Source organism: Culex pipiens, chromosome 3, assembly GCF_016801865.2.
Source record: "Culex pipiens pallens isolate TS chromosome 3, TS_CPP_V2, whole genome shotgun sequence".
Taxonomy (NCBI): Eukaryota; Metazoa; Arthropoda; class Insecta; order Diptera; family Culicidae; genus Culex; species Culex pipiens.
The window spans coordinates 19,124,486-19,148,404 of record NC_068939.1 but is presented as its reverse complement, the minus strand read 5'-3'; the positions used below and the strand labels follow the sequence as shown (position 1 = coordinate 19,148,404).

The 23,919-nt window shown below is 41.1% G+C and overlaps 2 protein-coding genes across 3 annotated transcripts in view; both read right to left on the bottom strand.

Moving 5' to 3' along the window:
• LOC120429045 (elongation of very long chain fatty acids protein 7-like) overlaps positions 1–23,919 on the bottom strand; it is a 113,172-nt gene that overhangs the window by 49,102 nt on the left and 40,151 nt on the right. The window contains exons 2-4 of one of the 2 annotated variants that reach the window (XM_039587536.2): positions 5,042–5,232; positions 4,880–4,960; positions 4,634–4,796 (exon numbers count right to left, since the gene is read on the bottom strand). The exons of the other annotated variant lie outside the window; for it this stretch is intronic. Coding sequence (XP_039443470.1) covers positions 4,634–4,796; positions 4,880–4,960; positions 5,042–5,232 — 435 coding nt within the window. The remainder of the gene's footprint in view (positions 1–4,633; positions 4,797–4,879; positions 4,961–5,041; positions 5,233–23,919) is intronic. 2 annotated transcript variants of the gene reach the window in all.
• LOC120423656 (uncharacterized) lies at positions 1,139–2,939 on the bottom strand. The gene is made up of 2 exons (XM_052710465.1): positions 2,362–2,939; positions 1,139–2,300 (listed from the first exon to the last, which is right to left on the bottom strand). Exons 1-2 carry the CDS (start codon positions 2,937–2,939, stop codon positions 1,622–1,624), a joined length of 1,257 nt encoding a protein of 418 aa, XP_052566425.1. The 3' UTR covers positions 1,139–1,621.

Sequence of the window (23,919 nt, the reverse complement as noted above, 5' to 3'; positions counted from 1 at the left end):
AAAACAATTCTGAAAACAGAAATTTTTATTTCAGACATATCCTGTAAAATGTATTTCAAATTGTTTAAATAATATTCATCTATTTTAAAACGAATGAGACACTTTGAAAATTGCATTTATGGGCTCTTATGTACATTTTTTGCAAAATTTTGACTCAGCATAATTGTTATTTTTTTTATTAATAATTTTGTGATGCTTTTAAGACACGACTTTTTTTTATTCAAACATAGCTTTTGGTACAGTTTGAAATAATGATGTGTTAATTTTAGTTGGTTTACATTTCGATTGATAATGAATTGTAATAAATTTGACTCCAAAGTTTGAAAAGAGCCCCGTAGCCTAGTGGGCAACGCTTCCGCCTAGTAAGCGGTAGATCGGGGTTCAATTCCCGACTCGGACCAACACCACCAACACCAATTGCTTAGTAATGGGAAGGGAATTCTGGGGGTCGTTAAAGCGGATGGATTTTTTAATGTTATTCCAGCACCCGTATCCGTTACAGGCCTTAATATCAGACCAATTCAACAACAAAAATCATTCTTTTCGCTATCGAGATGCCATTGCCGCCTGATCGGTATTTTTATGCCATTAATCCATTTCAATCCGCCAAGGGGGAAATCATTGAATCGAACATAAAATAATTTGCTATCCAATCCAAAAAATCCAATAAACTTTAATTGGTATCTGGGTCTACGGTAACTGGGTAACGTTATCGTATGAAACTGTTCGAGGTGCTTGTTGTGGAAACCTTGTTTGATGTTTTACAACAATAGGGTACGTTAACCAATAGTGGACACCCTAGTAGACGCGACAAGCATTTTTCGTCATTTTTCAATATTAAAATCATTTTTTTGATACCTGGGGCATAACATTATGAAAATATATGCTTTTATGATCATTATTTACCGTAGGTTGGATGGATTAATTGCTTTTGTGCTTAACAATCCAAAGTTGAATTTTTTTTTTCAACTGACCTATTATGGACCCTCTTTTCCTATAGTGGACCCGGGTCCACTAAACGTTTAGTGGACCCGGGTCCATAATAGGAAAATTATATTTTCCTTCATAAAATGAAATATGTTTAGAATAAAACAAATACTAAAACGAATATTCCATAAACTAGAGTGAATCGAGACACAACGAGCGAATTGGTATGCATGGGGTGAATGGGGACAGCTATTTTAACTAGTTCTTGTTCACAATTTTAAATGAAAATGTTGGTTTCTCATATTAAAGATTTTACGCACCGTTTCAAATTTAGTATGTGCTTCAAAATATTGTCCCGATTCACCCCATGGGCTTGAGTTGAAGGGCAGTATAATCTGTCTATTTTTGATCCAGTCAAGTGAGCGTGAAGCTAGTTTAACCTTTATGGGGTAAGAATCATCTTGCAATAGTCATCGTTGCTGGGAACAGCATATTGTTTGCCAAAATAAATCAATTTTTTATGAAATAAATTAAAACTCATTTTAGTTTGTTACAAACAATGTTTTATTCTTTGCTCACCGAGCTGTAATATGTATGGTTATAGAAAGTCAATGGTAATGAAAAAATCAATCAAATCAATCATCAATTAACTCAAATTGTGAGTTAGAAACAAACATATAAAATCAGTCAGGGTTTAGGAATTGATTTCCTTCAGTTCGTTCTTCAAACGCTCCAGGCGTTTCGAAGCTTTGTCGATCAATTGAAGCTTCTTTTCCTCGGCGAGCTTGGCTTTGTCCTTCCGTTTCTGTTCCTTCAGCTGCTCCTTTTCGGCTTTTTCTTCCGCGATCTTGCGATGAAGCTCAACGCGCTTGCGTGAGGTCAACACAGGGGGGCTTTTGGGCTTCTTGTACTTCCGGTTTGTTTTCTTCTTGGGCGTACTAGGCTCGCTCAAAAAACTCAAAATGCTTTGATCTTGAGCTTGGTCCATGTTCTCGATGTTTTCTGATTCCGATGGGTCGTACAATTCTTGCTGATGGTCCTGTAGGTACGCATCCGGTCGAGTGTGCTGTTCATTCACTTCATGGTGCTGTGCGCCGCCATCAGCTTCGCCAGCTTTGTCGCCGGGGCCATCGCCGAAGTCAACGCCGGGGCCATTGCAAGCAGCGACGTCAGCGTCGACACCGGGGCCATCACCGGGGCCATCACCGGAGCCATCACCGGAGTCATCATCGAACCCATTGCAGGCAGCTACGTCAGCGTCGTCGCCGAGACCATAGTCGCGGCCGTTGCCAGGTGCATCACCGTCGGCCTCGCTTTTGGCCTCGCTATCGTCCCCGTAACTCGCGTTGTCCTCTTTCGCGATTTCACCAAAACTGTAAAGAAATTATTTCAAATAAGATATCGATATAAACTATCACTTTAGCTTAAACTAACTCATCCAAGAACTCTTCTTTCATGAAGTAGTCATCTGCTCTGTCCGCGATTACGTCCTCCTCGTCGTCGTCTGAATCCGCTTCATCATTCATGCCCTGAAACTCGCGTTGATCTAGACTCTGCAGCACGTTTTTGTACAGCGAACACACGATTTTCTCGGCATCCTCATCGAAGAAATCAGGTTCAACTGCACGGTACAACGCGGCTTGCGATGGGTTGATCTTATCAACGAATTCCTTCAACAGGTCACGTGGTACGGGAACAGTGTCCGAAACGGGCGGCGGACAAGTTACTGAACCACCAGATTTCGGCTTGTTCTTTTTCCCAGCAATGCACTTGGAAAAATCGATTGCCGTTTCGTCGAAGGGATACAGGCCGCAAGCTCGGAATCCGTTTATTGCGAATTCGGGCTTGAACGAGCAGTCAATTGCCTTCGCAAGCAATCCGCCGAAATCTTGGAGACGGACGGTCTTTCCTGAAATGTCAGAAGAACAACATAAATAACGATTGGCCAAATTTAAACATTTTAACTTATACCTGGATTGCGAGCTTGCCAAATCCGCACTTGCTTCGTCCATCCGGCCTTCAACCCGCGATAAATGGCAACGTCTGCAGGCTGGATTATGTGCGTGCAGTTGGCGTAAAGGCACACCAAGATGATGCCAAGCTTTGTGCACTCTTCCGCCGTCTAAAAAGCAGTGTGGCTCTTATGACCGTCGACGAAAAAAATGACCGGAAGCTGAATGTTCTCCTGAACCAAGAAAGGATGAAAAACCTTTTTGATGTACCCCAAGAACGCTTCCGTGGTCATCCACCCACTTTCGGTCTTTCCAACTCCCCAGTCCGCCGGAAAACTCTTTGTCACTTCTGCTGGGATCCGTTTGTAGGGCAATATGACACATGGAGGAACTGCTTGTCCGGTCGCAGAGTACGAATTCAGGACGGTGATGCTCTTTTTTGAGCCGGTGTCGATCTGGTACGCATTTTTGGTCTTCTTCGGCACCAGTACCGCCTTCGTTTCCGGATCCAGAACGAGCCCAAACTCATCGCCATTGAACAAACGGGATGGATCTTTCAGGATCTCCGCATACCCCTCCTCCTCAAGATTCGCTCCGACCATCCTATGCCATCGGCGGATATCTTCCGGCTCGACCGTCGCCGCAGCGGACGACACTTTTTCCGGCTTCCGCACTGAGATTTCCGGATGCCGGCGGAGAAACCCGCGGTACCATTTGTACCCTGCAAAAAAAAAACCGTTTTAACAATAAAAAAACGAACAAAAATTTGCCGCATAATTACCAGCTTTCATCTGTTTTGGACGCGGATTGGCCGCAAGGAACGTCTGAACCGTCGTGACCAGCCGTTCTTTCGTTAGCGGGAAACCCTTCCGGGCCATCCGGGAAATCCAGTTTACGATCTCCGTTTCCTCAGCGGCGGTCAGCACTGTGTGAGGGCCCTTCGTTGTCTTCCCGGACCATACTGAGCTCAGCCGGAACTTGATCGTTGAGCGCGGAATGTTGTACTTCCGGCAAGCCGTTTTCATAGGAACCCGGTTTTTGATCTCGGAAAGACATTGGGTAATGTCATGCTCCGAGTAGCGCTTAGATTTGTCCACTTTTCCCATATTTCCGGCGTGACAAGGTCCGGCGATTGTCCAGATGTTGATCCACTTCAAACTAAATGCACATTGTTTACCTCGCTTCGAATGCTTTTGACAGTTCAAAATGGAGGGGTCCATAATAGGAATTTATTATTTTTGGCTTACCTATAATGGACCCTTGAATTTCACTAATAAATGTTAATATTTGGATGAATTTTATGTTTTTATGAGAATGTGTATTCATTTTTCGATTAAATAAACATGATAAAGTAAATTAAATCATTGCATCGATATAAAATAAATCAAATCTCAAAAAAAAATCTTAGCGAAATGACAGTAGGATGGTTCAAAAATGTCACCTGCTATATTTTTACGTTTTTTTTTCTCAATTTAGCATTATAAATCATACAAATAAATGTAACAAGACCAAGTTTTTATTAAAAATATCAATATTCTGCATTATAAACGCAAAAAATCATGCTTTAAATGTACTTTTGAGGCAAAAAACCATCAAAGGGTCCACTATAGGGAAGGGGTCCACTAATGGATAATATACCCTATTTGCATGTTCAAATCAACATTTAGCTTATCCAATCAATCATTCAATTTGTACAAATTGTTGCTGCGCGCGTGTGTGTGTGTGTGTGTGTGTGTGTGTGTGTGTGCACCTACCGGCGATAAATTTGGTCAGAATCCAGGCCTCCATCGGGGTCAGCGAGTGGTGGTACACGTGCAGGTCCGTAATCTGGGACTGCTTTTTCCGCAGCACAAAGAACACCGTGTCCGCAAACTCGGTCAGCTTGGACAGGTAGTACACGTAGCACAGGTTGAACATCTGTTGTGGGGAGGGTGAGAGATAAAGAGAGTTCACAGAAATATAATTATGTTTATACCATAAAAGAATTAAAATCAACTCACCCTCCTGGACAGGGGTCCATCGTCGTAGTCCACCGTTTGGCACGAGAAGCTGTACCCTCGCAACCATCCCGCCATCAAGTGCTGTGGAATCAATTATACATTGAGGGTGGTATTAAATTCAAAATGCAAACACGAAAATCCCTGTAAAACGGAAAGCCTCACCTCGTAAAACATGTACCCGCTGAGGAGCACCTGGAACAGGTTGTAGAAGATGATAACACGCCGCAGGTCCATGGGTTTCCGGTCGCGCATGTACATCGGACCGATCAGCAGGACCCAAAGCAGGTAACAGATGATCAGGCCACACGTGGGCAGCGGGTCGGCCATCAGGGGCAGCTCTTTGGCACGGGGGTCTGCAAATAGTGGCAGAAAGAGGTAGAAATGTAATTAAATCTGTCCGGCTGTGTTTGATGCAGTTATTGTCAGCAAAGAGCTGTAATGAAATTCTGCACAGAATGAAAGCAGGCAGATTTGTTGAAAAGGGTGCCCATCGTTATACAATTAGCTCGATCGAAATCAGGTATCCTGTGCGACACAAACAAATTTACAAAAAGCTGTAGAAGCATAATGAACAAATAATTAGTAACGCGAAGTAACATTAATCATGAGTAATGAGTTGAAATCCTACTTTTTAAAAGTCTAAAGCATATTGTTAATCTGAATATTTTGGTGGATTTCCTTGAAACGTTTCATCGGTATGTTTTCTAATGTCATGTCAGTTAAAAGTTTGGCAGGGAATGATACTTCTTCGCCAAACGCCAGCCTGACATGTGTGATTAAATTTGTGCGAAGAAATGTTTCTAAAAAATCCTCTGAAATTGTAAGTTTAGCAACACAACTCTAATAGAGCTTTATGACGTTTTGCGTACGCACACTAGCGCACCATTTGATTTTGCTGGCTGACAAAATTTAACCTCACTTTTTTTTCGTGTACGTACACGCAATACATACGCACGTAGATTACTCTATTAGTTTTGAAAGTGAATTATTTCATCCGATCGACGAAACATTTCAAAGACTTTAAAGCATGCCGTACTACGCTAGGAACTTGCATACAAGTTGACGGAATAACGATAAGTGTAGTGTGATCAATGTACTGTTTTCTCAACATGAACCTACGAACTGTGATCCCAAAATTCAAAATGTGTGATAATTTCTAAAAATAAACGCGCTATGGAGCGGACAACCCAGCGTTCCCTCCTGGATGGGGGCGGTCGTTTGCAAGCGTGGTCGCTGCCGGTAGCGGCGATGCGACCCAGCAAGGAGTCACCGGGGAAGATCTCTTTACCCTGCCGGAGTTCTTTGCTCTCGCGGGGGAGATGATGACGCGGTTTCGGACCTGCCGTAACAAGGCGGAGCAATTTCTGGCCCTCGGGGAGCTGATGATTAAGCACATCTATAAAGGATAAAAAATTGTGATCTAGTTTTAAGCTTTCTCTATTTCTATCCCCTTTCCCTTGCAATTTTAGTAAGTTTTTTTTCTCATCTTTTTCTTACTTTCGGTAACCCCTTAACTACAAGCAACAATTGTTCCAAAATGGATTATGATGTAACACACAGCTGAAAGGAACTCCAAAACTTTGTTATGTATTCCAAAAGAACTAATTGTACATTGATAATTCACCAATAAAACCGAATTGAAAAAACAATGCCAATGAAACGCGCTATGGATAAATCTCCGCCAACTCAAACAGCAAACAGCCCCGACCCCTCTTCGATTTTTGTCGAACTTTGTCCTAAGGGGTAACGTTTGTCCCTGATCATGAATCCGAGGTCCATTTTTTGATATCTCGTGACGGAGTGGCGGTACGACCCCTTTCATTTTTGAACATGCAAAAAAAAGAGGTTTTTTTCAATCATTTGCAATGCACTGATGGATGTTTTGGGGAAATTTAAAAAGTGGTGGTAGAGACAAAAAAAGTTGAAATAAATTTGCATTGGCAGTATCAACAATTTAATGAAAAATAATATTTTCATTCTATTTTTGATTTTGTTCTTCACATTTTGAATAAAAAAAAGTATGTAGACCTTCTTAATATTTATTATAAAAACTCAAAAAAATCTAAATAAGCTTACATTACTGAAATGTTCGGACTTGAACAAGAAACGCACGCTCTCACTGTTGAAAGAATATTTTTTTATTCACCACGAGTTGTTAGAAGCTGCGACTAGACCCGACGACGGTCGGCAGGGAAAGAGATCGACTCTGGACAAGATCGTTTTGTATCGCCTACCGACAACTTTGTCATTACATCTGGTACTACTAAGTATTGCAAGCAAGGGATACTACATCTCTCCCGCGACAAACTAAGACTCTCAATAAAGTTTCCGGTAAACTTATGACTGACTTTTGACGACGACTTGAAACGTTTCACTACGACCCTATACTTTCACATCTGACAGACTTTTCTAGCTAGATCATGTTATCGATCAAGTGTAGACTTGATCGATAACATGATCATAATGACTACTCCTGACGACTAGGAGCTTGACTACACAGCAAAAAATCCGATGGTAAAATCGCATGCAAAAGAATGCACATCACATTCGTCAAAATAAACACTTAATATTACACACTGCATGTACAATTTTTACAAACACAAAAAAAACGTTGCAATCGACGGGGCTCAAACCCAGCACCAACATTATGGACTGGCGCCTTATCCCACTTGGCCATCAGACCGATGAAAAGTTGTAAGGACGTTGAGACGACTCCTACACCTGGACTGAGCTATCGACCTAACCTCTAGGTTAGACCGGGGCCAATATTTTCATCCCCGTCCAACGGAAGGCGGCATCACCCGGGCTTACGGTAATAACAAAATTCATGCTATTTCAATAACAAATACTGTTAAATTAACAGAAAGTGTTATGGAATCTTCTTGAAAAAACAATTTTTGCATAAGAGTTTAATAACAATTAATGTTATCATAACAAAATTTGTTATTGGTCTGATATTGGTTGAAAGCCAAAACAACTTTGGAATAACATTTTTTGTTATGGAAGAATACCTCCAACCAGACATGCATCCGCTCTAACTCCTCTTTTAGAAGAACTTGTTTGGCATTCCTATAACAAAAAAATCATTACGACGAATAACAAATCCTGTTATAAATAACATAAAATGTTATTGGCCAAGTATTTTCAAGTATCAAAAAATGTTATTCCCACGTTATTTCCGTCTGCTCGGGCAAACAAAACTCGTCTCGAAAAATGCCACCGGGACCTTCTGGGATCGAACCCAGGCCGACCACGCTTACCCCTACACCACGAGTCCCGGCAAACTGAAAATTCAGTAAAATCTAAATTGCTGATTCGTTTACTGGAATTTCGGGTTCAACTTTACTTTATTTCAGCGAAAAAAAATTATGTGCTCACAAATATTTTTGTTTATTGCTGTCACTTAACCATTTTTTTAAATCCCGAACAGACGATAATAACTAAATTCATGCCATTTCAATAACAAATACTGTTAAAATAACAAAAAGTGTTATGGAATCTTCTTGAAAATTCCATTTTAGCATAAGAGTTTAATAACAGTTTATGTTATCATAACCAAATTTGTTATTGGTCTGATATTGGTTGAAAGCCAAAACAATTTTGGAATAACATTTTTATTGTTATGGAATAATATTTCTAACTGTTATTGGGATGATCGGATTAGTTGTTGAAATAACAAAAAATAATAACATAGATTTGTTCGAAGAATAACTTAAAATGTACCCGGGCAGACGGTAATAACTAAATTCATGCCATTTCAATAACAAATACTGTTAAAATAACAGAAAGTGTTATGGAAAATTCTTGCAAAATCCATTTCTGCATAATAGTTCAATAACAGTTTATGTTATCATAACAAAAGTTGTTATTGGTCTGATTTTGGTTGAAAGCCAAAACAACTTTAAAATAACGTTTTTTGTTATGGACGAATACCACCAAATGTTATTGGGATGATCGGATTAGTTGTTAAAATAACAAAAAATAATAACAAAGATTTGTTCGAAGAATAACTAAAACTGTTATTAGTCTGTTATTACAATAACAATCCAATAACAAAAAAATCATAACGACGAATAACAAATCTTGTTATAAATAACATAAAATGTTATTGACCCAGTATTTTCAAATATCAAAAAATGTTATGCCCTCGTTATTTCCGTCTGCTCGGGTAATTAGTCTGTTATAACAATAACAATCCAATAACAAAATAATCATTACGACGAATAACAAATCCTGTTATAAATAACATAAAATGTTATTGGCCTAGTATTTTCAAGTATCAAAAAATGTTATTCCCAAGTAATTTCCGTCTGCTCGGGATTACACACATTCACATCACGCACAAATTGACAATTGCCACCTGCCGTCTGATCGATAACCCTTATCAAACAATAACAACTCCATTTTCATTTACCAGCAGCTAATTCTACCATCGCTCGCCAAGAGCTGGCCACAACCGCCGCGAGGCTCACGTCCTGGTACCCATCCTGGACAGCTAATATCACGGCCGGTTTCGAATCCATCGCAAAATCGCTGATATTATTCGCACTTGGGTCGAAATCCATGGTAAACCGCTTTTTTCTTCTTTTATCACAAACAAAAATGGTGCACTTTTCGATCGTTGTTTTTTTTTCAGCTTATCAACTAATTAATGCCACCAAGTCACTCACGATGGTGCGATCAGCCACCGTTCAGAACTGGACTAGAACTACCGCAAATCGATGAGGTGGCTAGAACCTATATGAACCAAGCTGTTTTTTTTTTTAGATGCAGCAGCAAAAACGGAACCGGCGTCAACACCGGCTGCAAAACAAAATTTTCCCTCCAACACCGCGCATGTAAACAAAACGGACTGCAGCCTTGTCGGTGGGAAAGCCGGTTTTCCGCTTTTTGAAGCGTGCCACTGCGGGTAAAGGTGTGGTTGGAGACTGGGTCAGGGTTGAGCGGGGGGAAAAGTTTTGAAGAACTTTTTCTTTCAAAAATGATACAAAAATGAGATACAAGTTTAAACCTTTCATTAAAAATTACATGGTAAACCAGTTGAAATGTTTAATATCTAAAATTATTAAAGATAAATATAAAAATTATGTGTCTATTTGCTGGTTCTTAGATCTAAAAACAAAAAAAATAACATAGATGACACACAAAACTAGAAAACTAAAAAAATCATTGTTTCTATTTTTTGTGAAATTTTGTTTCACAATAAGTTTTTTTAGAGTTTCAATTAATATAAATAGCTTGAGAACAAGGTGTGAAACCTTATAACAAAAAAAAAGAACCAACTCTTTTTTTTTCATGCTTTAGTAATCAAATGTTGCATTTTTTACGTAGTAATTGAGTTTATTTTTGTCTTTTCATACGTAAACTTAATCAAATTGAATCAAAAAAAATTTAATAGTTAAAATTTATTCTGATCTATTTCAAATAATTTTTTTTAAAAGCAATTAATGAGTTGAACGATGAAAAACAATTCAATCCTTAAAAATGTAAATAAATGAAACAAAGGTAGATTCAAATATCAGTTTTGAGGAACATGAACAAAAAAGGTGCAGGTGGTTATGTTCTACATGACCAATATGACAAAGAACTTTGTACAAAACTCAAAAAATCATGCTATTTTTATTTATATTTTTTAATTCTTTGCCTATTTATGTAATCCTGAATAATTAATTCTAATTAAATTTATTCAATCAATGGCACCGGTAAAACCTTCTCTCAGGGTCATGGCCACTCCGGGTGTGGCCAATCCTGTCAAAATGGCCATTTTCATCACAAGTATCAAAAACCATGAATTTTGATACCCATATTGTCCCAAGTCGTATGGTTCGATAAATCTCCCCCGGTAGAACCTTCCCTCAGGGCCATGGCCACTCCGGGTGTGGCCAATCCTGTCAAAATGGGCATTTTAATCACCAGTATCAAAAACCATGAATTTTGATACCCATATTGCCCCAAGTCGTATGGTTCGATAAATGTCCCCCCGGTAGAACCTTCCCTCAGGGCCATGGCCACTTCGGGTGTGGCCAATCCTGTCAAAATGGCCATTTTCATCACCAGTATCAAAAACCATGAATTTTGATACCCATATTGTCCCAAGTCGTATGGTTCGATAAATGTCCCCCCGGTAGAACCTTCCCTACGGGCCATGGCCACTCCGGGTGTGGCCAATCCTGTCAAAATGGCCATTTTAATCACCAGTATCAAAAACCATGAATTTTGATACCCATATTGCCCCAAGTCGTATGGTTCGATAAATGTCCCCCCGGTAGAACCTTCCCTACGGGCCATGGCCACTCCGGGTGTGGCCAATCCTGTCAAAATGGCCATTTTAATCACTAGTATCAAAAACCATGAATTTTGATACCCATATTGCCCCAAGTCGTATGGTTCGATAAATGTCCCCCCGGTAGAACCTTCCCTACGGGCCATGGCCACTCCGGGTGTGGCCAATCCTGTCAAAATGGCCATTTTCATCACAAGTATCAAAAACCATGAATTTTGATACCCATATTGTCCCAAGTCGTATGGTTCGATAAATCTCCCCCGGTAGAACCTTCCCTCAGAGCCATGGCCACTCCGGGTGTGGCCAATCCTGTAAAAATGGCCATTTTAATCACCAGTATCAAAAACCATGAATTTTGATACCCATATTGCCCCAAGTCGTATGGTTCGATAAATGTCCCCCCGGTAGAACCTTCTCTCAGGGTCATGGCCACTCCGGGTGTGGCCAATCCTGTCAAAATGGCCATTTTCATCACAAGTATCAAAAACCATGAATTTTGATACCCATATTGCCCCAAGTCGTATGGTTCGATAAATGTCCCCCCGGTAGAACCTTTCCTACAGGCCATGGCCACTCCGGGTGTGGCCAATCCTGTCAAAATGGCCATTTTAATCACCAGTATCAAAAACCATGAATTTTTATACCCATATTGCCCCAAGTCGTATGGTTCGATAAATGTCCCCCCGGTAGAACCTTCCCTCAGGGCCATGGCCACTTCGGGTGTGGCCAATCCTGTCAAAATGGCCATTTTCATCACCAGTATCAAAAACCATGAATTTTGATACCCATATTGTCCCAAGTCGTATGGTTCGATAAATGTCCCCCCGATAGAACCTTCCCTCAGGGCCATGGCCACTCCGGGTGTGGCCAATCCTGTCAAAATGGCCATTTTAATCACCAGTATCAAAAACCATGAATTTTTATACCCATATTGCCCCAAGTCGTATGGTTCGATAAATGTCCCCCCGGTAGAACCTTCCCTACGGGCCATGGCCACTCCGGGTGTGGCCAATCCTGTCAAAATGGCCATTTTAATCACCAGTATCAAAAACCATGAATTTTGATACCCATATTGCCCCAAGTCGTATGGTTCGATAAATGTTCCCCCGGTAGAACCTTCCCTACGGGCCATGGCCACTCCGGGTGTGGCCAATCCTGTCAAAATGGCCATTTTCATCACAAGTATCAAAAACCATGAATTTTAATACCCATATTGTCCCAAGTCGTATGGTTCGATAAATCTCCCCCGGTAGAACCTTCCCTCAGGGCCATGGCCACTCCGGGTGTGGCCAATCCTGTCAAAATGGCCATTTTAATCACCAGTATCAAAAACCATGAATTTTGATACCCATATTGCCCCAAGTCGTATGGTTCGATAAATGTCCCCCCGGTAGAACCTTCCCTACGGGCCATGGCCACTCCGGGTGTGGCCAATCCTGTCAAAATGGCCATTTTAATCACCAGTATCAAAAACCATGAATTTTGATACCCATATTGCCCCAAGTCGTATGGTTCGATAAATGTCCCCCCGGTAGAACCTTCCCTCAGGCCCATGGCCACTTCGGGTGTGGCCAATCCTGTCAAAATGGCCATTTTCATCACCAGTATCAAAAACCATGAATTTTGATACCCATATTGTCCCAAGTCGTATGGTTCGATAAATGTCCCCCCGATAGAACCTTCCCTCAGGGCCATGGCCACTCCGGGTGTGGCCAATCCTGTCAAAATGGCCATTTTAATCACCAGTATCAAAAACCATGAATTTTTATACCCATATTGCCCCAAGTCGTATGGTTCGATAAATGTCCCCCCGGTAGAACCTTCCCTACGGGCCATGGCCACTCCGGGTGTGGCCAATCCTGTCAAAATGGCCATTTTAATCACCAGTATCAAAAACCATGAATTTTGATACCCATATTGCCCCAAGTCGTATGGTTCGATAAATGTTCCCCCGGTAGAACCTTCCCTACGGGCCATGGCCACTCCGGGTGTGGCCAATCCTGTCAAAATGGCCATTTTCATCACAAGTATCAAAAACCATGAATTTTAATACCCATATTGTCCCAAGTCGTATGGTTCGATAAATCTCCCCCGGTAGAACCTTCCCTCAGGGCCATGGCCACTCCGGGTGTGGCCAATCCTGTCAAAATGGCCATTTTAATCACCAGTATCAAAAACCATGAATTTTGATACCCATATTGCCCCAAGTCGTATGGTTCGATAAATGTCCCCCCGGTAGAACCTTCCCTACGGGCCATGGCCACTCCGGGTGTGGCCAATCCTGTCAAAATGGCCATTTTAATCACCAGTATCAAAAACCATGAATTTTGATACCCATATTGCCCCAAGTCGTATGGTTCGATAAATGTCCCCCCGGTAGAACCTTCCCTCAGGCCCATGGCCACTTCGGGTGTGGCCAATCCTGTCAAAATGGCCATTTTCATCACCAGTATCAAAAACCATGAATTTTGATACCCATATTGTCCCAAGTCGTATGGTTCGATAAATGTCCCCCCGATAGAACCTTCCCTCAGGGCCATGGCCACTCCGGGTGTGGCCAATCCTGTCAAAATGGCCATTTTAATCACCAGTATCAAAAACCATGAATTTTTATACCCATATTGCCCCAAGTCGTATGGTTCGATAAATGTCCCCCCGGTAGAACCTTCCCTACGGGCCATGGCCACTCCGGGTGTGGCCAATCCTGTCAAAATGGCCATTTTAATCACCAGTATCAAAAACCATGAATTTTGATACCCATATTGCCCCAAGTCGTATGGTTCGATAAATGTCCCCCCGGTAGAACCTTCCCTCAGGCCCATGGCCACTTCGGGTGTGGCCAATCCTGTCAAAATGGCCATTTTCATCACCAGTATCAAAAACCATGAATTTTGATACCCATATTGTCCCAAGTCGTATGGTTCGATAAATGTCCCCTCGGTAGAACCTTCCCTCAGGGCCATGGCCACTCCGGGTGTGGCCAATCCTGTCAAAATGGGCATTTTAATCACCAGTATCAAAAACCATGAATTTTACTACCCATATTGTCCCAAGTCGTATGGTTCGATAAATGTCCCCCCGGTAGAACCTTCCCTCAGGGCCATGGCCACTCCGGGTGTGGCCAATCCTGTCAAAATGGCCATTTTCATCACCAGTATCAAAAACCATGAATTTTACTACCCATATTGTCCCAAGTCGTATGGTTCGATAAATGTCCCCCCGGTAGAACCTTCCCTCAGGGCCATGGCCACTCCGGGTGTGGCCAATCCTGTCAAAATGGCCATTTTCATCACCAGTATCAAAAACCATGAATTTTGATACCCATATTGTCCCAAGTCGTATGGTTCGATAAATGTCCCCCCGGTAGAACCTTCCCTCAGGGCCATGGCCACTCCGAGTGTGGCCAATCCTGTCAAAATGGCCATTTTCATCACCAGTATCAAAAACCATGAATTTTGATACCCATATTGCCCCAAGTCGTATGGTTCGATAAATGTCCCCCCGGTAGAACCTTCCCTACGGGCCATGGCCACTCCGGGTGTGGCCAATATCCTACCAGTTTGGTCCCAACCCCATTGCCTTGAATCATTCTGGTTTCCGAGTGACCGTTCTAACAATGTTCTTTAGAACAGAATTCCTCCCAAGTTGGTGCACAACCTGTGTCTTTCAATGTGTGTATGTGTGTGTGAGCAATAAAATTACCACCGTCGATCCGTCTCTGACGGATTTTCAGTCAAAACTAAATTGTTCAGAGGCTATCTGTTAGCTTATATAGTCCGCATGAAATGTGGCAACATGGTGCAAATTTTGCCTCGTCTCCTGCTTTCTTGGAACTGTCACGCGAGAATGTTGCACCATTGTTGCCACATTTCATGCGGACTATATAAGCTAACAGATAGCCTCTGAACAATTTAGTTCTGACTGAAAATCCGTCAGAGACGGATCGACGGTGGTAATTTTATTGCTCACACACACATACACACATTGAAAGACACAGGTTGTGCACCAACTTGGGAGGAATTCTGTTCTAAAGAACATTGTTAGAACGGTCACTCGGAAACCAGAATGATTCAAGGCAATGGGGTTGGGACCAAACTGGTAGGATATTGGCCACAACCGTAGTGGCCATGGCCCTGAGGGAAGGTTCTAGGGGGGGGACATTTATTGAACCATACGACTTAAGGCAATATGGGTATCAAAATTCATGGTTTTTGATACTGGTAATGAAAATGGCTATTTTGACAGGATTGGCCACACCCAGAGTGGCCATGGCCCTGAGGGAAGGTTCTACCGGGGTGGCCATGGCCCTGAGGGAAGGTTCTACCGGGGGGACATTTATCGAACCATACGACTTGGGGCAATATGGGTATCAAAATTCATGGTTTTTGATACTGGTGATGAAAATGACCATTTTGACAGGATTGGCCACACCCGGAGTGGCCATTGCACAGTGTTCGGAATGGCAAAATTAAGTGGAATAAATTGATAACTCTTTTATTTGACGTCCTAGCCAAATGGTGTCTTCGGAAGAGTTGTTGTACTTGATAAGGGCTAGCTTTTGAAGATATTGACATACAGGGTGACGACCTTCCAGGGTGTCAACCATAATTAACTATGTTGGATGACGTTGTATGGCTTTGGTGTCTTGGGCAAAGTTGTAGAGGAGAAAAATTCACGAAGGTTGGTCCAAGGCGTCAAATTTGTAGCTCTTAATCTACTCGAGATATACGCCAGTTTTGCAAAAATGGTCCAAAAAGCACTTTTTTGTGATAACTTAAAATGTTAGCGTTTTAGCGGCCTACTATGTTCTGAAGAGTTGTTTATGACATAAAATTTCATATCTTTGCCGAAAACAGCAAAATGTTTTGAGCCTTTATTGAGGAGTTATAACCATTTGTAAGTGATTTTGAGCCTATTTTCAAGTTGCAATGTTTTCAAAATGGCGCATTTTGGCGCAAAACCGAACAATGCACCTGAAAGTACACACTTTCAACTACATTTCCTGAAAATATCTCCGTGTATATATTTTTAGATATCTCAATTTGAATTTGCCGATTTTTAATCAATTTATTTATAAATGTTATTCGAAATCATAATGAATACAAGGTGAAAATCGGTAAATTGAAGGGTAAATTGATCGATTTTTATGGAAATTACATTGTCTATGAAAAAATACGACAACCTTTCCAGAGTGACCACATATGAAAGGAAATACTTAATTTTAAATACGAACAATTATTTAAAATTTTCACTTACATTATTTTTGGGAAAAACATGTATTTATTCATAATTTTAAAATGTGTATCATAGTTTTAAGCATGAACAATGTTTTACTGAGGGCGTCAATAATTAGAGTTCACGCGCGGTGATACGACCGCAAGATAATGGTAGCATGACAGCCGCAAGACAACCGCAGAACAAATTTTTGGCTGTTGTCAAAGGTTGCCTTGAGTTTTGAGCTGACTTTTTGGAAAATATTCAAAACAAACCAAGTTGACAGCCAAATCAACCAGAATTTCAGTTCAACTTGCTGATTTTTATAAGGCGGCAATAATCTTCAGTCAATCACAGCGAAGGAGAAACGTGATTTTATCTCGCAATAAGCAATATTAAAATCGATCAATTTACCCTTTCAATTTACTGATTATTACCACGTTTCAATAAGATTCCGCTTAAAAATTATAAATATATTGATTAATAAAAACCGTTAAATTCAAATTGAGATACAGTGGACTCTCTCGTTGTCGATATTGAAGGGACCGTCGAGAGCAGGAGTTATGAAATTATAGAACAAAAAACGTTACTTAATCCACCTTCAGGTGGTTGGTGCCTTCCTCACATTCATAAAGTGAATACACTACACAGCCTCAAAAAAGAATATCAATAACACATATTTTTATCAAAATATCTGAGATCCGGCCTAAAAAACTGTATTTAAAACACTAAAGTACTAATAACTTTTGATAGGGTTGTCAGATTTTCAATCTTTTGGACTCTTTGGCAAGATCTCTTGATTACCCATCCAACGATAGGTCGCATGGTTTCGCACGTTTTCATCAAAATATGCGAGTTCCGGCCTCTAAAAAGTGTATAAATAACACTTAAGTGGTTATAACTTTTGATAGGGTTGTCAGATCTTCAACGTTTTGGGCTCGTTGAAAAAGTCTTTTTAATACCTACCTTTCTAAAAATGTATATGATCTTTCGTTTAACAGTGTAACAAATATACGATCCACAGGAACGGGCGGAAAGTGAACGAATTGGAAATACGATCCAAACTGTTTTGCTGTCAGTTGTCGTCATATTTGTGAACCATCGAAAAACAGTTACTGTTTGGCCATCCGGCTGATGAATTTTAGGAGTCAAAGGTAAGCAAAAAGTAGTTAATATTATGAAAGAAAATAATTATTTGAGTTTATTTCAGCGGCGGTCAGAAAATGTCATACTCAATACGCCACTCTCATGCCGCACCTTCCAATCATGGCATCGATCAGCAGCAGCAGCTCGCCGTTTGGAACTACATCCATCGCCGGAACAACATCCGCATCCGCAGGCTGGATTGCCTGAAGGCTTAGGAGGAGGTGGCCTGCGAGGAACCGACGGCGGTTGGATCGAAAATGGCCCAGTTGGTGCATTTTTTGTACGAGAACGATAGGAACCCGGAAGAGGACTTTCAGAAGATGTTGATTCTGTTTAGGAGCTTGTATTTGCATAATTGTAGGAAGTGAAAATTATGAATGCATAATAAGATGCCGAGAAAAATATATAAAGAAAGTCGTGATTTTAGATTTCTATTCAAATAAAGTTGAAAAGTGCACGCTAGTTTCTGGTTGAAGCAACTTGATTGATTTTTACTATGACTGAAAAACTTGTTTAGTAGGAAATGATCAACGGAAAATCGGAACCATTGGTCAAATTGGGGTAACTGTTTCTCTGTATGGCTTATCGGCGTAATACTATTGCTAGGATTATCAGATCTTCAATCTTATAGTCTCATTTGAAAGGTCTTTCAATTATCCAACTGGAAACGGGTCGCATGATGGGCCCAGACATAATTTTCATTGAGATATCTAAGAACCGGCCTCCAAAAGATGTATAAATAACACTTAAGTGCTAATAACTTTTGATAGGGTGGTCAGATCTTCGATGTTTTAGGCTCATTGAAAAGGTATTTCAATTATCTATTTAACGATGGACTGCATGATGCACTCGGATATTGCTTTCATCGGAATATTTGAGATCCGGACTCCAAAAAGTGTATAAATAACACTTAAGTGCTAATAACTTTTGATAGGGTTGTCAGATCTTTGATGTTTTAGGCTCATTTTAAAGGTCTTTCAATTATCTAACTAACGACGGGTCACATAATGGACCCGGACATCGCTTTCATTGAAATATCTGAGATCCGGCCTCCAAAAAGTGTATAAATAACACTTAAGTGCTAATAACTCTTGATAGGTTTATCAGATCTTCGATGTTTTAGGCTCATTAGAAAGGTCTTTCAATTATCCAACTAACGACGGGTCGCATAATGGACCCGGCCATCTTTTTCATCGAAATATTTGAGATCCGGCCTATAAAATGCGTACAAGTAACACTAAAGTGCTCATAACTTTTGATAGGGTTATCAGATCTTCAATGTTTTGGGCTCATTAGGACGGTCTTTCAAATACCTTTCTAAAAATGTATGATCAGACGAGTTTTCTTACAAAAACCACCCTTTTTACAATCTTTCGAACTTTAGCCAGAATCGTTTTTTTAGCATAACTTTTGAAATACTTAACAAAACTTCATAATAGTTAATATAGGTCTTGTGGGAACCCAAGACGGTTCGAATGAGACCAGAACGGTCCAAATCGGTTAAGCCAGTCCGGAGATAATCGAGTGCATTTTTTTCGGTGCACGGACTTACAGACATACACACGCACAGACATTTGTTCAGAATTTGATTCTGAGTCGATAGGTATACGTGAAGGTGGGTCTACGAGGTCGAATTAAGAAGTTCATTTTTCAAGTGATTTTATAGCCTTTCCTCAGTAAGGTGAGGAAGGCAAAAAATCAAAGCAATCTATTTGGAGGGACTGAACAATTTATTAACAGCTGGAGTAATATTGATATCGAGAAGATCGACAACGAGAGAGTCCACTGTATCTCTAAATCGACACCGATAGACACGGAGATATTTTCAGAAAATGTAGTTGAAAGTGTGTACTTTCATGTGCATTGTTCGGTTTTGCGCCAAAATTCGCCATTTCGAAAACATTGCAACTTGAAAATATGCTCAAAATCACTTACAAATGGTTATAACTCCTCAATAAAGGCTCAAAACATTTTGCTGTCTTGGGCAAAGATGTGTAATTTTATGTCAAAAACAACTCTTCAGAACATAGTAGGCCGCTAAATTGCTAACATTTTAAGTTATCACAAAAAAGTGCTTTTTTACCATTTTTGCAAAAATGACGTAGTAGATTAAGAGCTACAAATTTGGCGCCTTTGACAAACTTTCATGAAATTTTCTCCTCTACAACTTTGCGCAATACACCAAAGCCCTACAACGTCATCCAACAGAGTTAGTTTTTGGTTGACACCCTGGAAGGTCGTCACCCTGTATGTCAATATCTTCAAAAGATAGCCCTTATCAAGTACAACAACTCTTCCGAAGACACCATTTGGCTAAGAGGTCAAATAAAGGAGTAATCAATTTATTCAATTGCCCTGAGGGAAGGTTTTACCGGGGGGATATTTATCGAACCATATTGATACTGGTAATGAAAATGGACATTTTGGCAGGATTGGCCTCAACCGAAGTGACTATGGCCCTGGGGAAGGTTCTACCGGGGACATTTATCGAACCATACGACTTGGGACGGTACCAAAAACCATGAATTTTGATACCCATATTGCCCCAAGTCTTATGGTTCGATAAATGTCCCCCCCGGTAGAACCTTCCCTCAGGGCCATGGCCATTCCGAGTGTGGCCAAACCTGTCAAAATGGCCATTCTACCATGAATTTTGATACCCATATTTTCCCATTCGTATGGTTCGATAAATGTCCCCCCGGTAGAACCTTCCCTCAGGGCCATGGCCACTCCGGGTGTGGCCAATCCTGTCAAAATGGCCATTTTCATCACCAGTATCAAAAACCATGAATTTTACTACCCATATTGTCTCAAGTCGTATGGTTCGATAAATGTCCCCCCGGTAGAACCTTCCCTCAGGGCCATGACCACTCCGGGTGTGGCCAATCCTGTCAAAATGGCCATTTTCATCACCAGTATCAAAAACCATGAATTTTACTACCCATATTGTCCCAAGTCGTATGGTTCGATAAATGTCCCCCCGGTAGAACCTTCCCTCAGGGCCATGGCCACTCCGGGTGTGGCCAATCCTGTCAAAATGGCCATTTTCATCACCAGTATCAAAAACCATGAATTTTGATACCCATATTGTCCCAAGTCGTATGGTTCGATAAATGTCCCCCCGGTAGAACCTTCCCTCAGGGCCATGGCCACTCCGAGTGTGGCCAATCCTGTCAAAATGGCCATTTTCATCACCAGTATCAAAAACCATGAATTTTGATACCCATATTGTCCCAAGTCGTATGGTTCGATAAATGTCCCCCCGGTAGATCCTTCCCTCAGGGCCATGGCCACTCCGGGTGTGGCCAATCCTGTCAAAATGGCCATTTTCATCACCAGTATCAAAAACCATGAATTTTGATACCCATATTGTCCCAAGTCGTATGGTTCGATAAATGTCCCCCCGGTAGAACCTTCCCTCAGGGCCATGGCCACTCCGAGTGTGGCCAATCCTGTCAAAATGGCCATTTTCATCACCAGTATCAAAAACCATGAATTTTGATACCCATATTGTCCCAAGTCGTATGGTTCGATAAATGTCCCCCCGGTAGATCCTTCCCTCAGGGCCATGGCCACTCCGGGTGTGGCCAATCCTGTCAAAATGGCCATTTTCATCACCAGTATCAAAAACCATGAATTTTGATACCCATATTGTCCCAAGTCGTATGGTTCGATAAATGTCCCCCCGGTAGAACCTTCCCTCAGGGCCATGGCCACTCCGGGTGTGGCCAATCCTGTCAAAATGGTCATTTTCATCACCAGTATCAAAAACCATGAATTTTGATACCCATATTGTCCCAAGTCGTATGGTTCGATAAATGTCCCCCCGGTAGAACCTTCCCTCAGGGCCATGGCCACTCCGGGTGTGGCCAATCCTGTCAAAATGGCCATTTTCATCACCAGTATCAAAAACCATGAATTTTACTACCCATATTGTCCCAAGTCGTATGGTTCGATAAATGTCCCCCGGTAGAACCTTCCCTCAGGGCCATGGCCACTCCGGGTGTGGCCAATCCTGTCATAATGGCCATTTTCATCACCAGTATCAAAAACCATGAATTTTGATACCCATATTGTCCCAAGTCGTATGGTTCGATAAATGTCCCCCCGGTAGAACCTTCCCTCAGGGCCATGGCCACTCCGGATGTGGCCAATCCTGTCAAAAAGGCCATTTTCATCACCAGTATCAAAAACCATGAATTTTGATACCCATATTGCCTAAAGTCGTATGGTTCGATAAATGTCCCCCCGGTAGAACCTTCCCTCAGGGCCATGGCCACTCCGGGTGTGGCCAATCCTGTCAAAATGGCCATTTTCATCACCAGTATCAAAAACCATGAATTTTGATACCCATATTGCCTAAAGTCGTATGGTTCGATAAATGTCCCCCCGGTAGAACCTTCCCTCAGGGCCATGGCCACTCCGAGTGTGGCCAATCCTGTCAAAATGGCCATTTTAATCACCAGTATCAAAAACCATGAATTTTGATACCCATATTGTCCCAAGTCGTATGGTTCGATAAATGTCCCCCCGGTAGAACCTTCCCTCAGGGCCATGGCCACTCCGAGTGTGGCCAATCCTGTCAAAATGGCCATTTTAATCACCAGTATCAAAAACCATGAATTTTAATACCCATATTGTCCCAAGTCGTATGGTTCGATAAATGTCCCCCCGGTAGAACCTTCCCTCAGGGCCATGGCCACTCCGGGTGTGGCCAATCCTGTCAAAATGGCCATTTTAATCACCAGTATCAAAAACCATGAATTTTGATACCCATATTGTCCCAAGTCGTATGGTTCGATAAATGTCCCCCCGGTAGATCCTTCCCTCAGGGCCATGGCCACTCCGGGTGTAGCCAATCCTGTCAAAATGGCCATTTTCATCACCAGTATCAAAAACCATGAATTTTGATACCCATATTGCCCCAAGTCGTATGGTTCGATAAATGTCCTCCCGGTAGAACCTTCCCTCAGGGCCATGGCCACTCCGCGTGTGGCCAATCCTGTCAAAATGGCCATTTTAATCACCAGTATCAAAAACCATGAATTTTAATACCCATATTGCCCCAATTTGCATGGTTCCGTAAATGTCCTCCCGGTAGAACCTTCCCCAGGGCACTGGCCACTCCGGGTGTGGCCGATATCCTACCAATTTGTTCAAAATCATTTCGGTATTCCGGTGACCGTTCTGGCAACCGTCAATATCTTCTTGGACCTCCCTCAAGTTTATGCACCACCTGTTTCTTTCAACGTGTGCGTGTGTGTGTGAGCATTAAAATTCCCAACGTAAGGTCCTTCTTTGATGAAAGTCTGATGGACACTAAATCCTCCAGAGGGCTAACTTTTAGCTTAAATAGTTTTCACGGCATCCACGCAACAGAAACAGAATGTCACGCCGAGGGCATGCGACGGTAACGCTACATTTTCGAAAAATTTTGCATTGACACCGCAGATAGAGCTTTAAGACAAAGTCCTTTGTCAAAAAAAAACTTGCAATAGAGACCACAAAAGACCTGAGGTTCGTTGATGTAGATGGTTAGATTGATTTTTGCCTTCCTCAACTCAATGAGGAAAAGCTATAAAATCACTCAGAAAATGAACTTCTTAATTTTACCACCTATATTTTTAGAAATTTTTCATCGAAAAAAACACTAAAAAAAGTTTTAAAAATTCTCCCATTTTCCGTTACTTGACTGTAAAAAATTTTGGAACATGTCATTTTATGGGAAATTTAATGTACTTTTCGAATTTACATTGACCCAGAAGGGTCATTTTTTCATTTAGAACAAAATTTTTCATTTTAAAATTTCGTGTTTTTTCTAACTTTGCAGGGTTATTTTTTAGAGTGTAACAATGTTGTACAATGTTCAAGAGCAGACAATTACAAAAAATTTGATATATAGACATAAGGGATTTGCTTATAAACATCACAAGTTATCGCGATTTTACGAAAAAAAGTTTTGAAAAAGTCACTTTTTGCGTTTCTCTTTGTTTCGTCGTCCGTGTCTGTCGCGGGTGACCATGAACGGCCATGATCGATGACGACCAACTTTTTCAAAACTTTTTTTCGTAAAATCGCGATAACTCGTGATGTTTATAAGCAAACCCCTTATGTCTGTATATCAAAATTGTTGTAATTGTCTGCTCTACAACTTTGTTGAACATTGTTACACTCTAAAAAATAACCCTGCAAAGTTAGAAAAAACACGAAATTTTAAAATGAAAATTTTTGTTTTAAATGAAAAAATGACCCTTCTGGGACAATGTAGATTCGAAAAGTACATTAAATTTCCCATAAAATGACATGTTCCAAAATTTTTTACAGTCGAGTAACGGAAAATGGGAGAATTTTTAAAAATTTTTTAGTGTTTTTTTCGATGAAAAATACGTTTTTTCGG